Source organism: Choloepus didactylus, chromosome 12 (genome assembly GCF_015220235.1).
Source record: "Choloepus didactylus isolate mChoDid1 chromosome 12, mChoDid1.pri, whole genome shotgun sequence".
Taxonomy (NCBI): Eukaryota; Metazoa; Chordata; class Mammalia; order Pilosa; family Megalonychidae; genus Choloepus; species Choloepus didactylus.
Genome location: NC_051318.1, coordinates 99,416,291 through 99,431,917, shown reverse-complemented (window position 1 = coordinate 99,431,917; position 15,627 = coordinate 99,416,291). Strand labels below are relative to the sequence as shown.

The 15,627-nt window shown below is 37.9% G+C and overlaps 1 protein-coding gene across 1 annotated transcript in view; it reads left to right on the top strand.

The window, feature by feature from the left end:
• Positions 1–15,627, top strand: part of KPNA3 (karyopherin subunit alpha 3) — a 105,120-nt gene that overhangs the window by 54,617 nt on the left and 34,876 nt on the right. The window contains exons 3-7 of the mRNA XM_037800106.1: positions 10,357–10,446; positions 10,611–10,640; positions 10,729–10,781; positions 10,918–11,013; positions 14,047–14,132. Coding sequence (XP_037656034.1) covers positions 10,357–10,446; positions 10,611–10,640; positions 10,729–10,781; positions 10,918–11,013; positions 14,047–14,132 — 355 coding nt within the window. The remainder of the gene's footprint in view (positions 1–10,356; positions 10,447–10,610; positions 10,641–10,728; positions 10,782–10,917; positions 11,014–14,046; positions 14,133–15,627) is intronic.

The following is a 15,627-nucleotide window of genomic DNA, read 5'->3' as shown; positions in this document are numbered from 1 at the left end:
CCCTTTATAAAAGCCAGTCCCTTTCTGGTATTTTGCATAGTGACAGCTTTAGCAAACTGAAACAGTGTGCCAAGTATCTGTTCAGGTCCCTGCTATTAGTTCTTTGGGGTATATACCTAGTAGTGGGATTGCTGGGTAATTCTATACTTAGCTTCCTGAGGAACTGCCAAACTGTCTTCCCCAGTGGCTGACCATTTTACATTGCCACCAGCAATGAATGAGGGTTCCTATTTCTCTGCACCCCACCCCCCCAACACTGTTATTTTGCATTGTTTAAATAGCTGCCATCCTAATGGTGTGAAATGGTGTCTCATTGTGGTTTTGATTTGTATTTCCCTGCTAGCGAATGATGTTGAACATCTTTTCACGTGCTTTCTGGCCATTTATATATCTTCTTTGGAGAGATGTCTGTTCAAGTCTTTTGCCCATTTTTTTAATTGGGTTGTTGGTCTTTTTGTTGTTAAGTTGAAGGATTTCTTTATATATACGAGATATTAATCCTTTATCAGATATGTGTTTTCCAAATATTTTCTCCCATTGTGTAGGTTTTTTTAATGCAATTTTATTGAGATAAAATCACATAACACACAGTCATTCAAAGTGTCCAGTCTGTTCACAGTATCATCATATAGTTGTGCTTTCATCACTGCAGTCAAACGTTGAGCATTTTCATTACCCCAAAAAATGAAATAAAAATTAAAATAAAAAGAACACCCAAAGCACCCCATTCCCCTCCTCCCCCCATTGTTCATTTACTTTTTTTAATACAGTTTAATTGAGAGAGATTCACACACCCTACAGTCATCCACGGTGTACAGTCATTTATTCACAGCACCATCATACAGTTGTGTGTTCATCACCAGAATCAATTTTTGAACCTTTTGCTTACTCCAAAATAAAAATAAAAGCAAAAATAACACCTAAGTCTTTCCATCCCCTCCATTCCATCCTATTCTTCAATTTTTGTCCCCTTTTTCCATTCATCTGTCCATACCCTGGATAAAGAGGGTGCGAGCCACAAGGTTTTCACAGTCACACAGTCACACTTTGCCATCTACATAGTTATACAATTGTCTTCAAGAATCAGGGTCACTGGGTTGCAGTTTGACAGCTTCAGGTATTTCCCTCTAGCCATTTCAACACACTAAAGACTAAAAGGTGATATCTATATAATGCATAAGAATACCCTCCAGAGTGACCTCTTGACTCCATTTGAAATCTTTCAGCCACTGGAACCTTATTTTGTTTTATTTCTCTTCCCCCTTTCAGTCAAGAAGATCCTCTCAATCCCACAGTGCTGGGTCCAGTCTCATCCCGGGAGTCATTTCCCACACTGTCAGGGAGATTTACACCCTTGGGAGTCACATCTCATATAGAGGGGAGGGCAGTGAGTTCACCTGCTGAGTGGGCTTGGAGGGGGGCACATCTGAGCAACAAGGAGACTCTCTGGGGTTGTCTCTTAGGCACAATTGTAAGTAGGCTTAGGCTCTCCATCACAGCAACTAGCCTCACAGGGGAAGGCCCTCCGATTGAGGGCTCAGCCCACTAAATAGGCAATCCTCAATGTTTGCGGGAAAATTAGCAGTAGCCCAGGTGGGGAAGTCCAACAATTCCACATTTCTCCCGGCTCCTGGGGTGGAGGGGGGCACGAATACACTTATACTCTCTGCCCGTATCACTCTGGGATGTGTCGGGATTTCACCTCACCTGTGCAACTCACCAAATCCCACTTCACACTCACTGCAATCTGTACCTATGGTGTTCAAACAAACTGATCGTACAAGTTAAATAATCTAGTGTGCTGCAGAAAATATAGATCCTGCCCCAGATAAACGTCTCCTCCCTTGTCTCACACATAAGTTGTAGTTTTAAAACCCAGTCACTATCTAAAACCCAGTCACTATCGTCCTTTACTCTTGAGACTGATTTGCCTTAGTCCTAACCAGATCCTCTTCGTTCATGTCTCTAATTAAAGTCTGAATTTTTTTTCAGCTCTTTCAACAGTTGCCTTATGGGGTAATACTGACATTCATAGCTGCCAAGTTCTAGCTTCAAGTCTAATGTGTCACACAGATACCCAAAGTTCCAGAGACCAGCGAGGTTATGCACAAGGAGCTCAGCATCTCAGGATTTAGAGATAACCACTACAACTCAGGAATAGATGTGACTGCTGTAAGAGCGTACAGTCTAGGGACCATTACAGTAAGGATGTTCCTGATAAGCTGTGCGCTAAGATTCAGTTCTCAGGGTTTACACATTATAGTTAGTCCATGTTAGTGGGTGTCCTAGTTTGCTAATGCTGCAGAATGCAAAACACCAGAGATGGGTAGGCTTTTATAAAATGGGGATTTATTTCGCTACACAGTTACAGTCTTAAGGCCACAAAGCATCCAAGGTAACACACCAGCAATCGGGTACCTTCACCGGAGAATGGCCAATGGCGTCCGGAAAACCTCTGCTAGCTAGGAAGGCAGCTGGCGTCTGCTCCAAAGCTCCGGCCTCAAAATGGCTTTCTCCCAGGACATTCCTCTCTAGCAAGCTTGCTCCTCTTCAAAACATTACTCCCAGCTGCACTCCTTTCCCTCTCTCTGAGTCAGCTCATTTATATGGCTCCACTAATCAAGGCCCACCCCAAATGGGCGGGGCCATGCCTCCAGGGGAACATCTCATCAGAATTATCACCCACAGCTGGGTGGGGCACATTCCAAGCAAATCCAACCAGCACCAAGACTTCTGCCCCACACAAGACTACAAAGATAATGGCATTTGGGGGACACAATACACTCAAACCGGCACAGTGGGGCATTATAATGTTTGTCCTCGTTCAGGCATGCTTCATCAAAATGTTTTACTCCAGATCCATTCACCTAGTTGCATGTCTCACAGCTTCATTCCTTCTTGTAGCTGCTCGGTATTCTATTGTATGCATACACTACAGTTCACCATTTTGTTCATCAGTCAGTGTACTCTTAGACAACCTCTGTCCATTACAAGTTGTGAATACTGGCACCATAAACACCAGTGTGCAAATGTCCATTCGTGTCCCTGCTCTCAGCTCTTCCAAGTATATGCCCCGTAGTGGGATTGCAGGACCTTGTGACACCCACATACTTGGCTTCTTATGGAACCACCACACTTTCCTTCAGATAGGCTACACCATTCTGCTTCCCCACCAACAGTGATACAGACATCTCTCTCTCCAAGTTCTCTCCAGCACTTGTGTTCCTCTGTTTATTTTTTTTTCCCTGCAATTTTGTAGGGATGTATTCAAATACCATAGAATCATCCACAGGGTACAAACAATTGTTTACAGTATCATCATATACTTGTGCATTCATCACAGTTAACACCTACATATATTCATTACTCAGAGAAAGAACTGAAACAAAAGAATAATAAAAAGGATAAAAGGAAAAGTAAAAATTAGGTAAAATGCAGCCATAAAGAAAGGAAGAAGCGAAAAAAGTAAAAAGAAAAAAAAAAAAAGAAGAAGAGAAAAAAATGGCAATTAAAAAGCCACAGAAGAAAAGGTAAAAATAAAATACCATTAAAAAAGTCAGAAAACAACACCAATGCCAAGAATGCCATTTCTCCCACCCGCATGTCCCCCTCATGTAGGCATTTAGCTTTGGTGTATTGCCTTTGTTACAATTAAAGAAAGGATATTGCACTGTTACTGTTAACTATAGACTCTAGTTTGCATTGATTGTATTTTATTCCCAATACCTCCCCTTTTATAACACCTTACAAAGTTGACATTCATTTATTCTCCCTCATGCGAAAACATATTTGTACATTTTATCATAATCATTGACTCCTCTAGGTTTCATTAAGCCACACAGTCCCAATCTTTATCTTCTGTCTTTCCTTCTGGTGTCCTACATTCCCCTTTCTCTTTCAGCCATACTCATATTTGTCTTTGTTCAGTGTGCTTATAACTTTGTGCTACCATCTCCTAACATTGTGCTCCAAACCTCTCACTCCTGTCCTTCCTGTCTGTAGTGCTACCTTTAGTATTTCCTGTAGAGCAAGTATCTTGTTCATAAACTCTCAGTGTCTATTTGTCTGAGAATATTTTAAACTCTCCCTCATGTTTAAAGGACAGTTTTGCAGGATATAGAATTCTTGGTTGGAAGTTTTTCTCTTTCAGTATCTTAAATATATCATATCACTGCCTTTTTGCCTCCATGGTTTCTACTGAGAAATCTGCATATAGTCTTACTGATCTTCCCTTGTGTGTGATGGATTACTTTTCTCTTTCTGCTTCCAGTATTCTTTGTCTTTGACATTTGATAATCTGATTATTAAGTGTCTTGGCATAAGCCTATTCAGATCTATTCTGCTTCTTGGCTCTGTAGTTTTATGTTTTTTCATAAGAGATGGGAAATTTTCGGTGACTATTTCCTCCATTATTACCTCTGCCCCTTTTCCCTTCTCTTCCCCTTCTGGAACACCCATTACACGTACATTCATGCACTTCATGTTGTCACTCAGTTCCCTGAGACGTCGCTCATATTTCTTCATTCTTTTCCTCGTCTGTTCTTTTGTGTATAGGTTTTCAGATGTCCTGTTCTCCAGGTCATGAATCTTTTCTTCTACCTCTTCAAATCTGCTGCTGTATGTCACCATTGTTGTCCTCCATCTCATGTTGTGCTTTTTATTCTCATAACTTCTGCCAATTGTTTTTTCAAACTTTTGATTTCTTCCTTGTGTTCACACAGTCTTCTTTATATCCTTTGTCTCTTTTGCCATATCTTTTCTCAACTCATTGAGTTGATTCTTGGATTGATTTTTTTAATTGAGTTAGGCGATTTGTTTGATTAATAATTAGTTGTTTCAATTCCTGTATCTCAGTTGAAGTGTAAGTTTGTTCCTTTGACTGGGCCATATCTTCATTTTCCCAGTGTGATTTTTTTGTCTTAGACATCTGGTTTCCTTGATTGCGCCAGTCAGATTTTCCCAGAGCAGAATGGGCTCAGGTCTCAGAAGGAGGCTGTGTATTCAGTATTAGGTTTCCCTGAGGGTGGGTCCTAGATTGACAGACTTTCCTGTGAGGCCTGTAGACTCTGCTCTTCCTATCCTGTCCAGCAGGTGGCGCTTGTCAGCCTGCAGCTCCGCACTGGTGTAAAGATGTGCAGTCCCTTTAATTCATAGTGGCCCCTGACTTGGTGAGGGGTGGAGGGTGTCAGAAGCCAAGCTTAACTTGTTTCTGGTTTGTTTGTTTTCCCCCAGGTCTGAATTATCTGAGAGAGGGCAGCCACTTGAGCCAGTCCCACCCCCTTTTCTTAATAAAAATAAAACTCCTAAGGAGTTCACTTCTCCACTTGAATTCCTCCTTTGTCTTTCTGGTTCTGTTAACTCCACCCTTGCCTGGGTCAGCATGGAATTGAAAATGCCTGCTGCTGTCTCTAATGGGCTGCTTAGAATGCGAGAGAAAAAAAGGAAAAAGAGCAAAACCCCTTTTCAGAACCAGTCCCCAGCTCCTCAGTTTCGCAGGTCTTGTGCAATTGGTACCCAGTTCTCTGTACCCCTTTTCTTGGGACACAGCCGTCTTCCAGTATTCTGAGCTTAGCTGCCTCCAAAAGTCTCTGTTTTTATTTATTTATGTATTTTTTTCCTGTGAGTCTTGACTCCTCCCTACTGGAAGGAACCTGTTTCCCTTCCTGCACCCTACAATTATCTGTGCTTGTAGCTTGTATTCAGTAGTCCAAATTTGTTAAATAAAATTGCAGTTGGTGCTTGGTTGCGTTACTTTCCCTGTAACCTGTTTCTTTTTATCACATAGCAGTGTTTCAGCTCAGCCTGCCCTGTCCCGAGGGGGGAGGCCTCGCGCTGATTCTGGTTTTGCAGAGCTTTACTTACGATTCTGTGCTACAATCTCTGTGGCTACACCCGTTCCAGGCTGGTGTACAATGTGCGTCCATTCATGGATGTCTCCCAGTAGTTGCTCCAGATTATTTGCTAGTTGTTCTTGGTTATATACTAGTTGCTCTAGAGTCCTAACTGAATTCCACACCTCTCTATGCTGCCATCTTGCTCCGCCCTCCTAGGTTTTCTTTTTACTTTCATGATAAAGTCAGGGTTCCATTTATCTATTTTTTTCTTTTTTAGCTTGTACTTTGGATGTGAAGTCTAGGAAACCATTAGCTAACACATAGTCCTGAAGATACTTCCCTATGTTTTCTTCTAGGAGTTTGATAGTTCTAGGTCTTATATTTAGGTGTTTGATCCATTTTGAGTTGATTTTTGTATATGGTGTGAGGTTGGAGTCCTCATATATTTGCAAATGGACATCCAGTTTTTCCCAGCACCATTTGTTGAAGAGACTGTTGTTTCCCAATTGAGTGGTCTTTGTCACCTTGCCAAAAATCAATTGGCAGTAAACATGAGGGTTGACTTCTGAGCTCTCTATTCTGTTCCATTGGTCTATAAGTCTGTTCTTGTGCCAGTTCCCTGTTGTTTTGATTACTGTGGCTTTGTAATAAGTTTTAAATTTGGGAAGTGTGAGTCCTCCAACTTCTTTAAATATAGCATCAATGTTTAATCATTAGTACCTCAGTTAGTCTTTGCTGCATAGTTTTATTCACCTAACAATTCTGTGGGTTGGCAGAGTGGTTCCTCTGGCCTGGGCCCATTCAGCTGATCTCCTCTGGGCTCCCTCATTCATCTCTGGTTCCTTCGTGGATTGTTTGGTGACAGGATAATCTAGGATGGTCTCATTCAAGTTTATGGTTGCTGGTTGTTAGAACCTTACCTTGGTTGTCTTCCACACAGCCTCTTATCGTCCCACACTCTAGCTCAGTGTTGTTCACCTGGTGGTTTCAGGATTGCAAGGTCAGCAAGAGTGGACATGCCCCAGTGTGTAAGCACATCTCAAGTCTGCTTGCTTAATGTCCCATTGGCAGAGGAAGTCACACAGCCAAGCAGCGGAGGAGGGGACTGCCCAGTAGATATGGAGAGGAGAATTATTGTGATTTTTGCAACTAATTACCACAGTATTAATGTGAACAACTTCATGCCAATAAATTTGAATCTTGAGAGGGAAGTGGACACTTTCCTAGGGAAAAAAATCATTCACCCAGCTGACTCAAGAAGAAGTGAGAAATCTGAGTAGGCCTAAAAACAAGGCAGTCTTATAGGTGAAGTTCCAGCAGATATTTATGTAACAATTTCAGCTTTATTAAATGGTCACAGCGAAGGTAAAGAGAGAACACTTCCCACCTTACTTTATGAGGCTAGTGAAACTGTGACACCAAAAACCATTCAACCATAAAAAGAAATGATACATGAAACAACATGGATGAACCTTGAAGACATCATGTTGAGTGAAATAAGCCAGACACAAAAGGACAAATATTGTATCATCTCACTGATAGGAAATAATGAGAAAAAGCAAATACAGAGTCAGAAACTAGAATACAGGTTACCAGGGGTGGGGGTAGGGAATGGGGAGTTAATACTTAAGTTGTTCAGAGTTGCAGTTCGGGTTGATGGAAAAGTTTTGGTAATGGATGGCGGGGATGGTAGCACAACATTGTGAACAGAACAGCAGTGAATTATGTATTTGAAGGTGGTTAAAGAAATTTTAGGGTGTGTGTGTGTTCGTGTGTGTATATGTATATATAACTAGAATAAAAACTAAACCAACTAACCAATCAACCAAACATAGGATTGTGTAAGGCAGTGAACCCTAGTATAAAGCATGGACTACAGTTAGTAGTACAATTATAATGTTCTTTCCTCAGTTGTGACAAAGGTAGCAGTCTCATGCAAAGTGTTAATGATGGTGGCGGGGAGGAGTGTAATATATAGGAACTATTTTGTGCATGATTTTTCTGTAAACCTACAACTTCTCTGATAATAATAAACCCAACCTAGGCTATATGGGAAAGCAGCTTATAAGCCAGTTTCACATAAGAATATAGGTGAAAAAAAAATCCTAAGTGAAATGTTAGTAATTTGAATCCAGTATTGAATTAAAATTTAAAAAGTCCAAGAGCAGTTTATCCTAGGACTTGCAAAGTTGGTTTAACATTAGAAAATCTGTCTACTAGTTTACCACATTTACAGCTGAAAGGTAAAAATATGTTCATTACTAGATGCAAAAGAAGCACCATTTGATGAAAGTAAGTACCCATTTATGGTTTTAAAAGAATAGAAAAAGCAATCATAGTCAATTTGGGATAGGAATAGAGCTTCCTTACCAGATCAAGTGTATCTTCCAAACAGGAACAGCAAACATCATAGATAATGGTGAAATCCTCTCCTCCCCTGGATTGGGAATGTGTGTATATGAGGCATTAGTTGTATTTATGCTTTGTATTGCTTTTGTGCCTGAAATACTTGGGGGGAAGAGGAATGGAGGGAGTAAGATTCCCTTTGGAAGCTTGACTGTTCAAGTTCTGGGAAAGTTGGGGGGAAACAGAAGGAAAACAAATTGGTATCAGGGTTAGAGTACTTCTTTTTTTGGTATGTCTGTCAATAGATAAGTTTTGTTGAAACTTTTAAAATTCCAAAGGACATTAAAAATTACCATATAATGTAATAGATTTTAAAATTAACTAACACGTAACAAATCACAAAGTGTAATTATGAAGTATTTTAAATTTTGAAATAATCTCAAACTTACAGAGAAGTTGCAAGAACAGTACAAAAATGCTTTCATACCTGTCACGCACCACCTGGCTTCCATAGTTGTTAGCATTTTCCACATTTGTTCTATTCTTTGTAATTTTCATATATATATGTATATTTTTCCCTCAACCAGTTAAGTTGCAGGCATGAGGTCCCATTACACTTAATACCTCAGTTTGTATTTTCTAAAAACAGACACCTTTCCATGTAACCACAGTACAGTTGTTTAGTTTGCATAAATAAAATTCTACCATTGAATCCACAGACCCAACCCACATTTTACCAGTTGTTCACAACATTGCATTTAATTGTCAAGTTTCTCTGGTCTCCTTTAATTTGAAACTGTTCCCCAGTGTTTCTTTATCTTCCATAACAGTTTTTTGTAGAAGGTGGATTTAGGTTTGTTTGATTTTCCTCAAGTTGCATATACATACATTTTTTGTCACGATCACACGGAAGTGATGTTCTCTCGGTGCATCAATCCAAAGACATGCAAAGGCTATTTTGTTCGTTACTGGTGATAATAAAATAACCTTTGTCACTTGGTTAAGATGGTGTCTGCCTAGTTTTCCCACTGTTAATATATATATTGTGTGTGGGGGGCAATTGATACTAAGTAAATATCAGTGTATACATTTTAATATTGTTAGATGTTTTAATTTAAAAATATGTGATTTAGAATTGATCATTGAATAGTTACTAAACAAACAAGTATGCTGTGATGTAAGTGGAAGTTGGTAAACTCATGATTAGCATACATGTAAGTATCAGTTTAAATATGCTTGTGTATACACAACACAAAAATAAATGTCATGCAGATAAGCCAATTAGCGTCAAATATAGATTTATTTCTAGTTTTTATTTTGCACTTGACCTGAATTTTGGCATCATTTTTAATGAATACTAAATAACTTTTTCTGTTAAAATCAAACACTTCTGTAAATATTATATTAAAATCTAGATAGAATACTCCTTGAAATTTCAAATTGAAAAGGATCTTAGAAGTCATTTAGTCAGTTCTTTGATCTAATTTATTATGATTTAAATCCACCTTACTTTATAGATAAGAAAACTAAATGATTTATACAGTTATATATTATGTGAAATGGCACAGGTTACCAGTTGAAATTGCGTAAAATGTAGAAATATATTTGTTAGTAAAGAATTCTTATTTTTAAAAGCCAGACAGCAAGAGTTTAAATCTCACAACCTACACCCCTTAAAAAACCATACAAACCTTAACATTTGAGTATTGACTCCCATTAAGCTGGCTTCTTAATAAATTGCTTGAGGTAACCATTACCAATAAATAGATGAAGGCTGGCATATTAATGACATTTGCTAGACTTTTGTAATAGTTTTGTACCCCAAATTTAAATCTTCACTGAAGAAGGCACAGCATTGGTCAAAACAGTTGGTGCTTAATAAACTGTGTGTCTGTGTGTGTGTGTGTGTGTGTGTGTGTGTGTGTGTTTGAGAGAGAGAGAGAGAGAGGGAGGTAGGGAGAGAGGAGGAAGAGAGAGAGACAGGAGAGATTTTGTTGCCAAAGCCACAATGTGGCTTTATCTTTGGTTTGCAATATGCACAGTTAATTCATGTTATTCTTATGTAGAACTTCAGTGTTTGTTTTACAGTTGTCTAATAAAGCTGAAATAATTTTAATGGCTATTTCATTAACAGATGCCTTAATGACTTCTTAACCATTTATTGGTTGCCTTTCAGAACAAACGAGATGAGCACTTACTGAAAAAGAGAAATGTTCCCCAAGAAGAAAGTTTAGAAGATTCAGATGTTGATGCTGACTTTAAAGCAGTAAGTTCTTTAAAATCATTTTTAATAGTCAGGAGAACTTCATTTTTAATGTAAGACCATTTTTATAATGATAATTAAGGTATGTTGACTAACTTTAGCACACAGACTAATGAATTAAATTTGCAAATAAACTTTTTGCTGAACTGTCTTTTTTTCTTTTTAAGCAAAATGTAACACTAGAAGCTATATTGCAGGTATGTTATTAAATTAATATTCTTATTTTAAAGTGTTTAAAAATTGATTTTTTTTTTTAATTTCTGAAATTTACATTTGGTGTTGCAGAATGCTACAAGCGATAACCCAGTGGTCCAGTTGAGTGCTGTCCAGGCCGCAAGGTAATGCTTATTTGTCCAGAGAGAGAATTATGTCATGTCTAGAGTGTCTTAGCTGATAGTCTAGATCTAGTGTATTGTTATTTCTGTTCACAGTTTGAAAATTATAGCAATTAATTTGTAAAACTTCTTTTTCTAGAAAACTATTATCCAGTGACAGAAACCCACCAATTGATGACCTAATAAAATCTGGGATTTTACCAATTCTAGTCAAATGTCTAGAAAGGGATGATAAGTAAGTATGAATTTGACTCCTTATTCACTTTTTTCCAGTTGACATATAATCTTGAGGATTTTTATGTAACCAATGGGTTCAATTTGTTTTTGCATTCATTGTGTTTTTCAGTTATCATGCATTTTTATGTAATTTTATTATTGTATGGTCATACCCAGCAGATCTGAAATGCTTCCTTTTTTATGAAGTATGTATGTATTTTCTAGGAAAATTTTAGCTCCTGTTTTGTTTATTGCCTATTCTAACTTATCCCAAACATTTATAGTCTTTATTTGTTAGTTGCTTTGATTAGTAATATTTGAAACCCAAATAGTGTTTGAGTCACTCTTTGCTTATGAGTCTATATATAGAGTAACCTCTTGGCTGAGTCACCATGCATGGCGTCCAGAACTGAAGGGCTCTTTCTTACCCTGGGAGTATTTCAGCTGAGCCGTGATTAGTTGTCCAACAGCATGCTTTTTGTTTGTGGTGACTTAGAAATAAGGAGCAGGTTATACTTATCCAGAAGGGAAGGGGATAATACCACTGATACCTTTTGAGGTAAGGGCCCCATTTCCATTTGCATTTAGGGATATGTCAGTGGTGTGTCTGAAACCTCATCAGCTTGAATTAACTGGAGAGCATGTAAGTTTCCAAAATACTTTGAAACAAATGCAGTTTTCTCATTTAAGCACATTTGGACTTACAGACTTTCTGTTAGGGGTCATAAAAAAGCCTCGGCAATGGATAGTGGTGGTGACAGCACAACATTGTGAATGTAATTAATACCACTGAAGTGTACACTTAAAAATGGTTAAAATGGAAAATTATGTCTTAATATATATGTTACCACAATTTAGAAAAAAATAGGAGGATCAAACTGATACTTGGGATGTTTTGCCAAATGCTGTCTAAGGGATTTTCAGTTGACTAGATAAGAATAGTGCAATATAAATATTGCCACTGAAGGGTTTTTTAGTATTTAAAATACTTCCTTCTGTTTTCACTGTGTGCTACCCCCTCCCACAAAAGGCTCTTAACACATTTTTTATACTGTCATGTGTATTTTCTATAGCAAAGTTTATTTAAGTAGTGGTAGGTTTTATTTCAGCCTTTTAAAAAATCAGTTCAGTCCTACCTCTGCCTCTAGGGCCCCTTCTTTGTTCTTGGTCTACCGCTCTTCTTCCTTTTTTTTTCCTTTCCCTTTCAGTCTTTGGCATGGATTCATTTGTGTGGATATGTCTGTGAAACATAATGTATATACAGAAAAGTATGCTAAAATGTAGACAGTTTAATGGATACTTATAAAACACAGACCTATGTAACCATCACTCATGGCAAAAATAGGAAATTATCAGTGGTTTGGATTTGACTTTATGGATTTGTCATTGGAAGTGGTGTTACAGTGTGAAAGACTTTGGAGCCAAGTAGACCCTGGTTTAAATCCAGGATTTGCTGCTGACCAGTATCCACCTGGCTTTGGATGAGTCACTGAGCCTCAGATACTTCATCTATGAAAATTAGGTGGTTGTTAGGAGTGGATATAATATATACAAAACACTTTACACAGTATCAAGTTTATAACATGTGTTCATTTATTGTTTATTTGTTATACTCATTTTTTTCTATGTCCTCTTCTCTTTCTCTTGGTTCACGTGCCATCTTCAAAGACTTGCCCTGGCTTTGTAGTTTTATTTTTCACATTTTTCTCTTTTCTCATTCGAGGCTTCTATTTCTAGTTTTCGGCCAAACCACATAGAACAACGTAACTCTCATTCCAATCTGGGACAATATGGACCATCTGTCATCTTTGCTCTTACTGTCCTTTTACTTCTCCCCTGCCTCTACATTTCTGTTCCCTGCCTTCTGCTGAAATTCATCATGGTGTTCTGATCTGCTACTCCATTTTCTCTTCTCTTCCGTCCTTTCAGTCTGTGTGTGGAGTATATTTTCCTTACTTACTGCTTGCTCTATCTTTCACATTCATTCTCCTTGAAACCTTTTCCTACTTATATCTCTTTAAGCTTTTGATGGCAACATCTTAGTTGTCTGTCTCTAATTTTTGGCTCACTGCTATCCCCTCCTACCTTTGTATTCTCCTTACGGGAATTTATATTCTTTCAGCTGTCTTTCCTACCCTTAATGAAGATAATTTCTGGTTGTCTTTTAACAGGTCTCTCTAATGTTTTATCCCTTTCAGCATACCATTGCTTCCAAGATTTTTTCACTCCCCTTTTCAAAACCTTCGGTCACACCCTATTCTTACTATGTCTGTAGGATAAATTCCAAATTCTAAAACCTGGGATATGAGACACTCTTCCTCCTTCCCCTCCAACACACACATGCCCTTTTAGATGATCTACCCTTCGATTTCATCCCTTATTATATTTTTGCATATTTCCTTGACTTCAGTTCCCTTGATCTGTTTCTCGCCATCCATACACATCATAATCATTCTACCCATGATACTTTTATTTATTTATATTTCCAGCTATTAGTGCCTTCCTTTTTCCATCTGTCTTTCAAAACACTAGTTCAATTTTGACTTTCTTTATGAGGTCTTCCTCAGTATTCCAGATTTTAATGATCTCATCCTTTTAGCGAAATTATGTAGCCTCATATCTCCAGTATGAAAAGCAGATGGTGTGGTGAGTGAGATGGGGACTCTGCTTTAAGGCCAGCCTAGAGACTGTAGCAGTAATTCAAATGAGGTGACGAAGGCCTAAACTAGTGCAATGCTGTTAGAGATGAGGACATAAATGTAAGAAATATTTAGGAGGTAAAATGTCATGACTTACTGATTAGATGTGGTGTCTCTGGAAGAGGAAGGAATCAAGAAAAATAATGTCTGGCTAAATATTGCAGCTACCAGTGGGGATAAAGAAGCAGGTTTAAAGTGACTAATGGCTTTGGGAGCCAATCTCCAGGTAGAGATAATCAACAGGCAATTAGGTACAAGAAGGGGAAATTCAAGGACTAGGTAAGGGACAGCCATATAGATCTGAGGTTCATAAATTTGGTGATGTCTCTGAAAAGATGTTTGTTTTTTTACAGTCCTTCATTACAGTTTGAAGCTGCTTGGGCGCTAACTAATATAGCATCAGGAACTTCTGCACAGACACAAGCTGTTGTACAGTCTAGTAAGTAAATTAACTTCCTTACTCTCTGGATTTATCATCATCATCATCATCATCATCATTATTTAATTAGAGAAGTTGTAGGTTGACAGAAAAGTCATTTAAAAAATATAGCACTCCCATATATTATTCCCCATTGTTGACCATTTCGATTAGTTTGGTACCTTTGTTACAATTGCTGAAAGAATATTAAAATAGTACTATTAACTATAGTCCATAGTTTACATGAGGTGTATTTTTTTCCCATACACCACCCTATTATTAACACCTTGTATCAGTGTTGTACATACATTATCATTCATGAAAGAACATTCTTAAACATGTGCAATTAACCCCAGTCTATAGTCCACAACAGGGTTCACTGTGTTGTACAGTCTCATGTTTTATCCTTTAACTTTCCTTCCAGTTACATACATGACCCAGAACATCCCTCTACAACCACATTCACACACATCGTTTCACTCTGTTAATTACACTCACAGTAATGTGCGACCATTCACCACTATCCATTTCCAAACATTTATAATCAACCTAAATAGAAATTCTGCACAAATTAAGCATTAGCTCCCCATTCTCTACCCCTAATATCCGCTGGTAACCTATATTCTAGATTCTAACTCTACAAGTTTGCTTATTATGATTAGTTCATATCAGTGAAATCATACAGTGTTTGTCTTTTTGTGTCTGGCTTATTTCACTCATCACAGTGTCCTCAAGGTTCAGCCATGTTCTTGCATGTATCAGGACTTCATTCCTTTTTACAGCTGAATAAGATTCCGTTCTAGGTATACATCTCATTTTGTTTATCTTTTCATCAGTAGATGGACACTTGGGTTGCTGCTATCTTTTGTCAATTGTGAATACTGCTGCTATGAATATTGGTGTGCAAATGTTGGTTCAAATCCCTGCTTTCCATTCTTTTGGGTATATACCTATAAGAGGGATTGGCTTCCTGAGGAACCACCAAACTGTCTTCCCCAATGGCTGCACCATTTTACATTCCCACCAGCAATGAAGAGTGTTACTATTTCTCCACATCCTCCCCAACACTTGTAATTTTTTTTTTTTTTTTAATGGCCATTCTAGTTGGTGTGAAATGATATTTCACTGTGGTTTTGGTTTGCATTTCCCTGATGACACTTTAGCCATTTGAATATCCTCTTTGGAAAAGTGTCTATTCAAGTCCTTTTGCCCATATTTTAATTGGTCTGTTTATCTTTTTATTGTTGAATTGTTTGGATTTTTTTTTTAATGATAACAAGGAAATGGAGTTTTGTAGCAAAGACTAAAATTGATCTTGTAAAATTTTTAAACTGGTGCATTTTATAAGTTGCTTTTGACAATATCTTTCACATGGCTATCATTAATCTATCATTAGATAATTTTCACTGTAGTTACTAAAAAGTGAATAAAGTGTTATATTTGGGGTACAGACCATTTCCTAATACAAGGTTTTATATTTCTGTCTCTGATACCACCAAATTATTCAGTGTCTTAC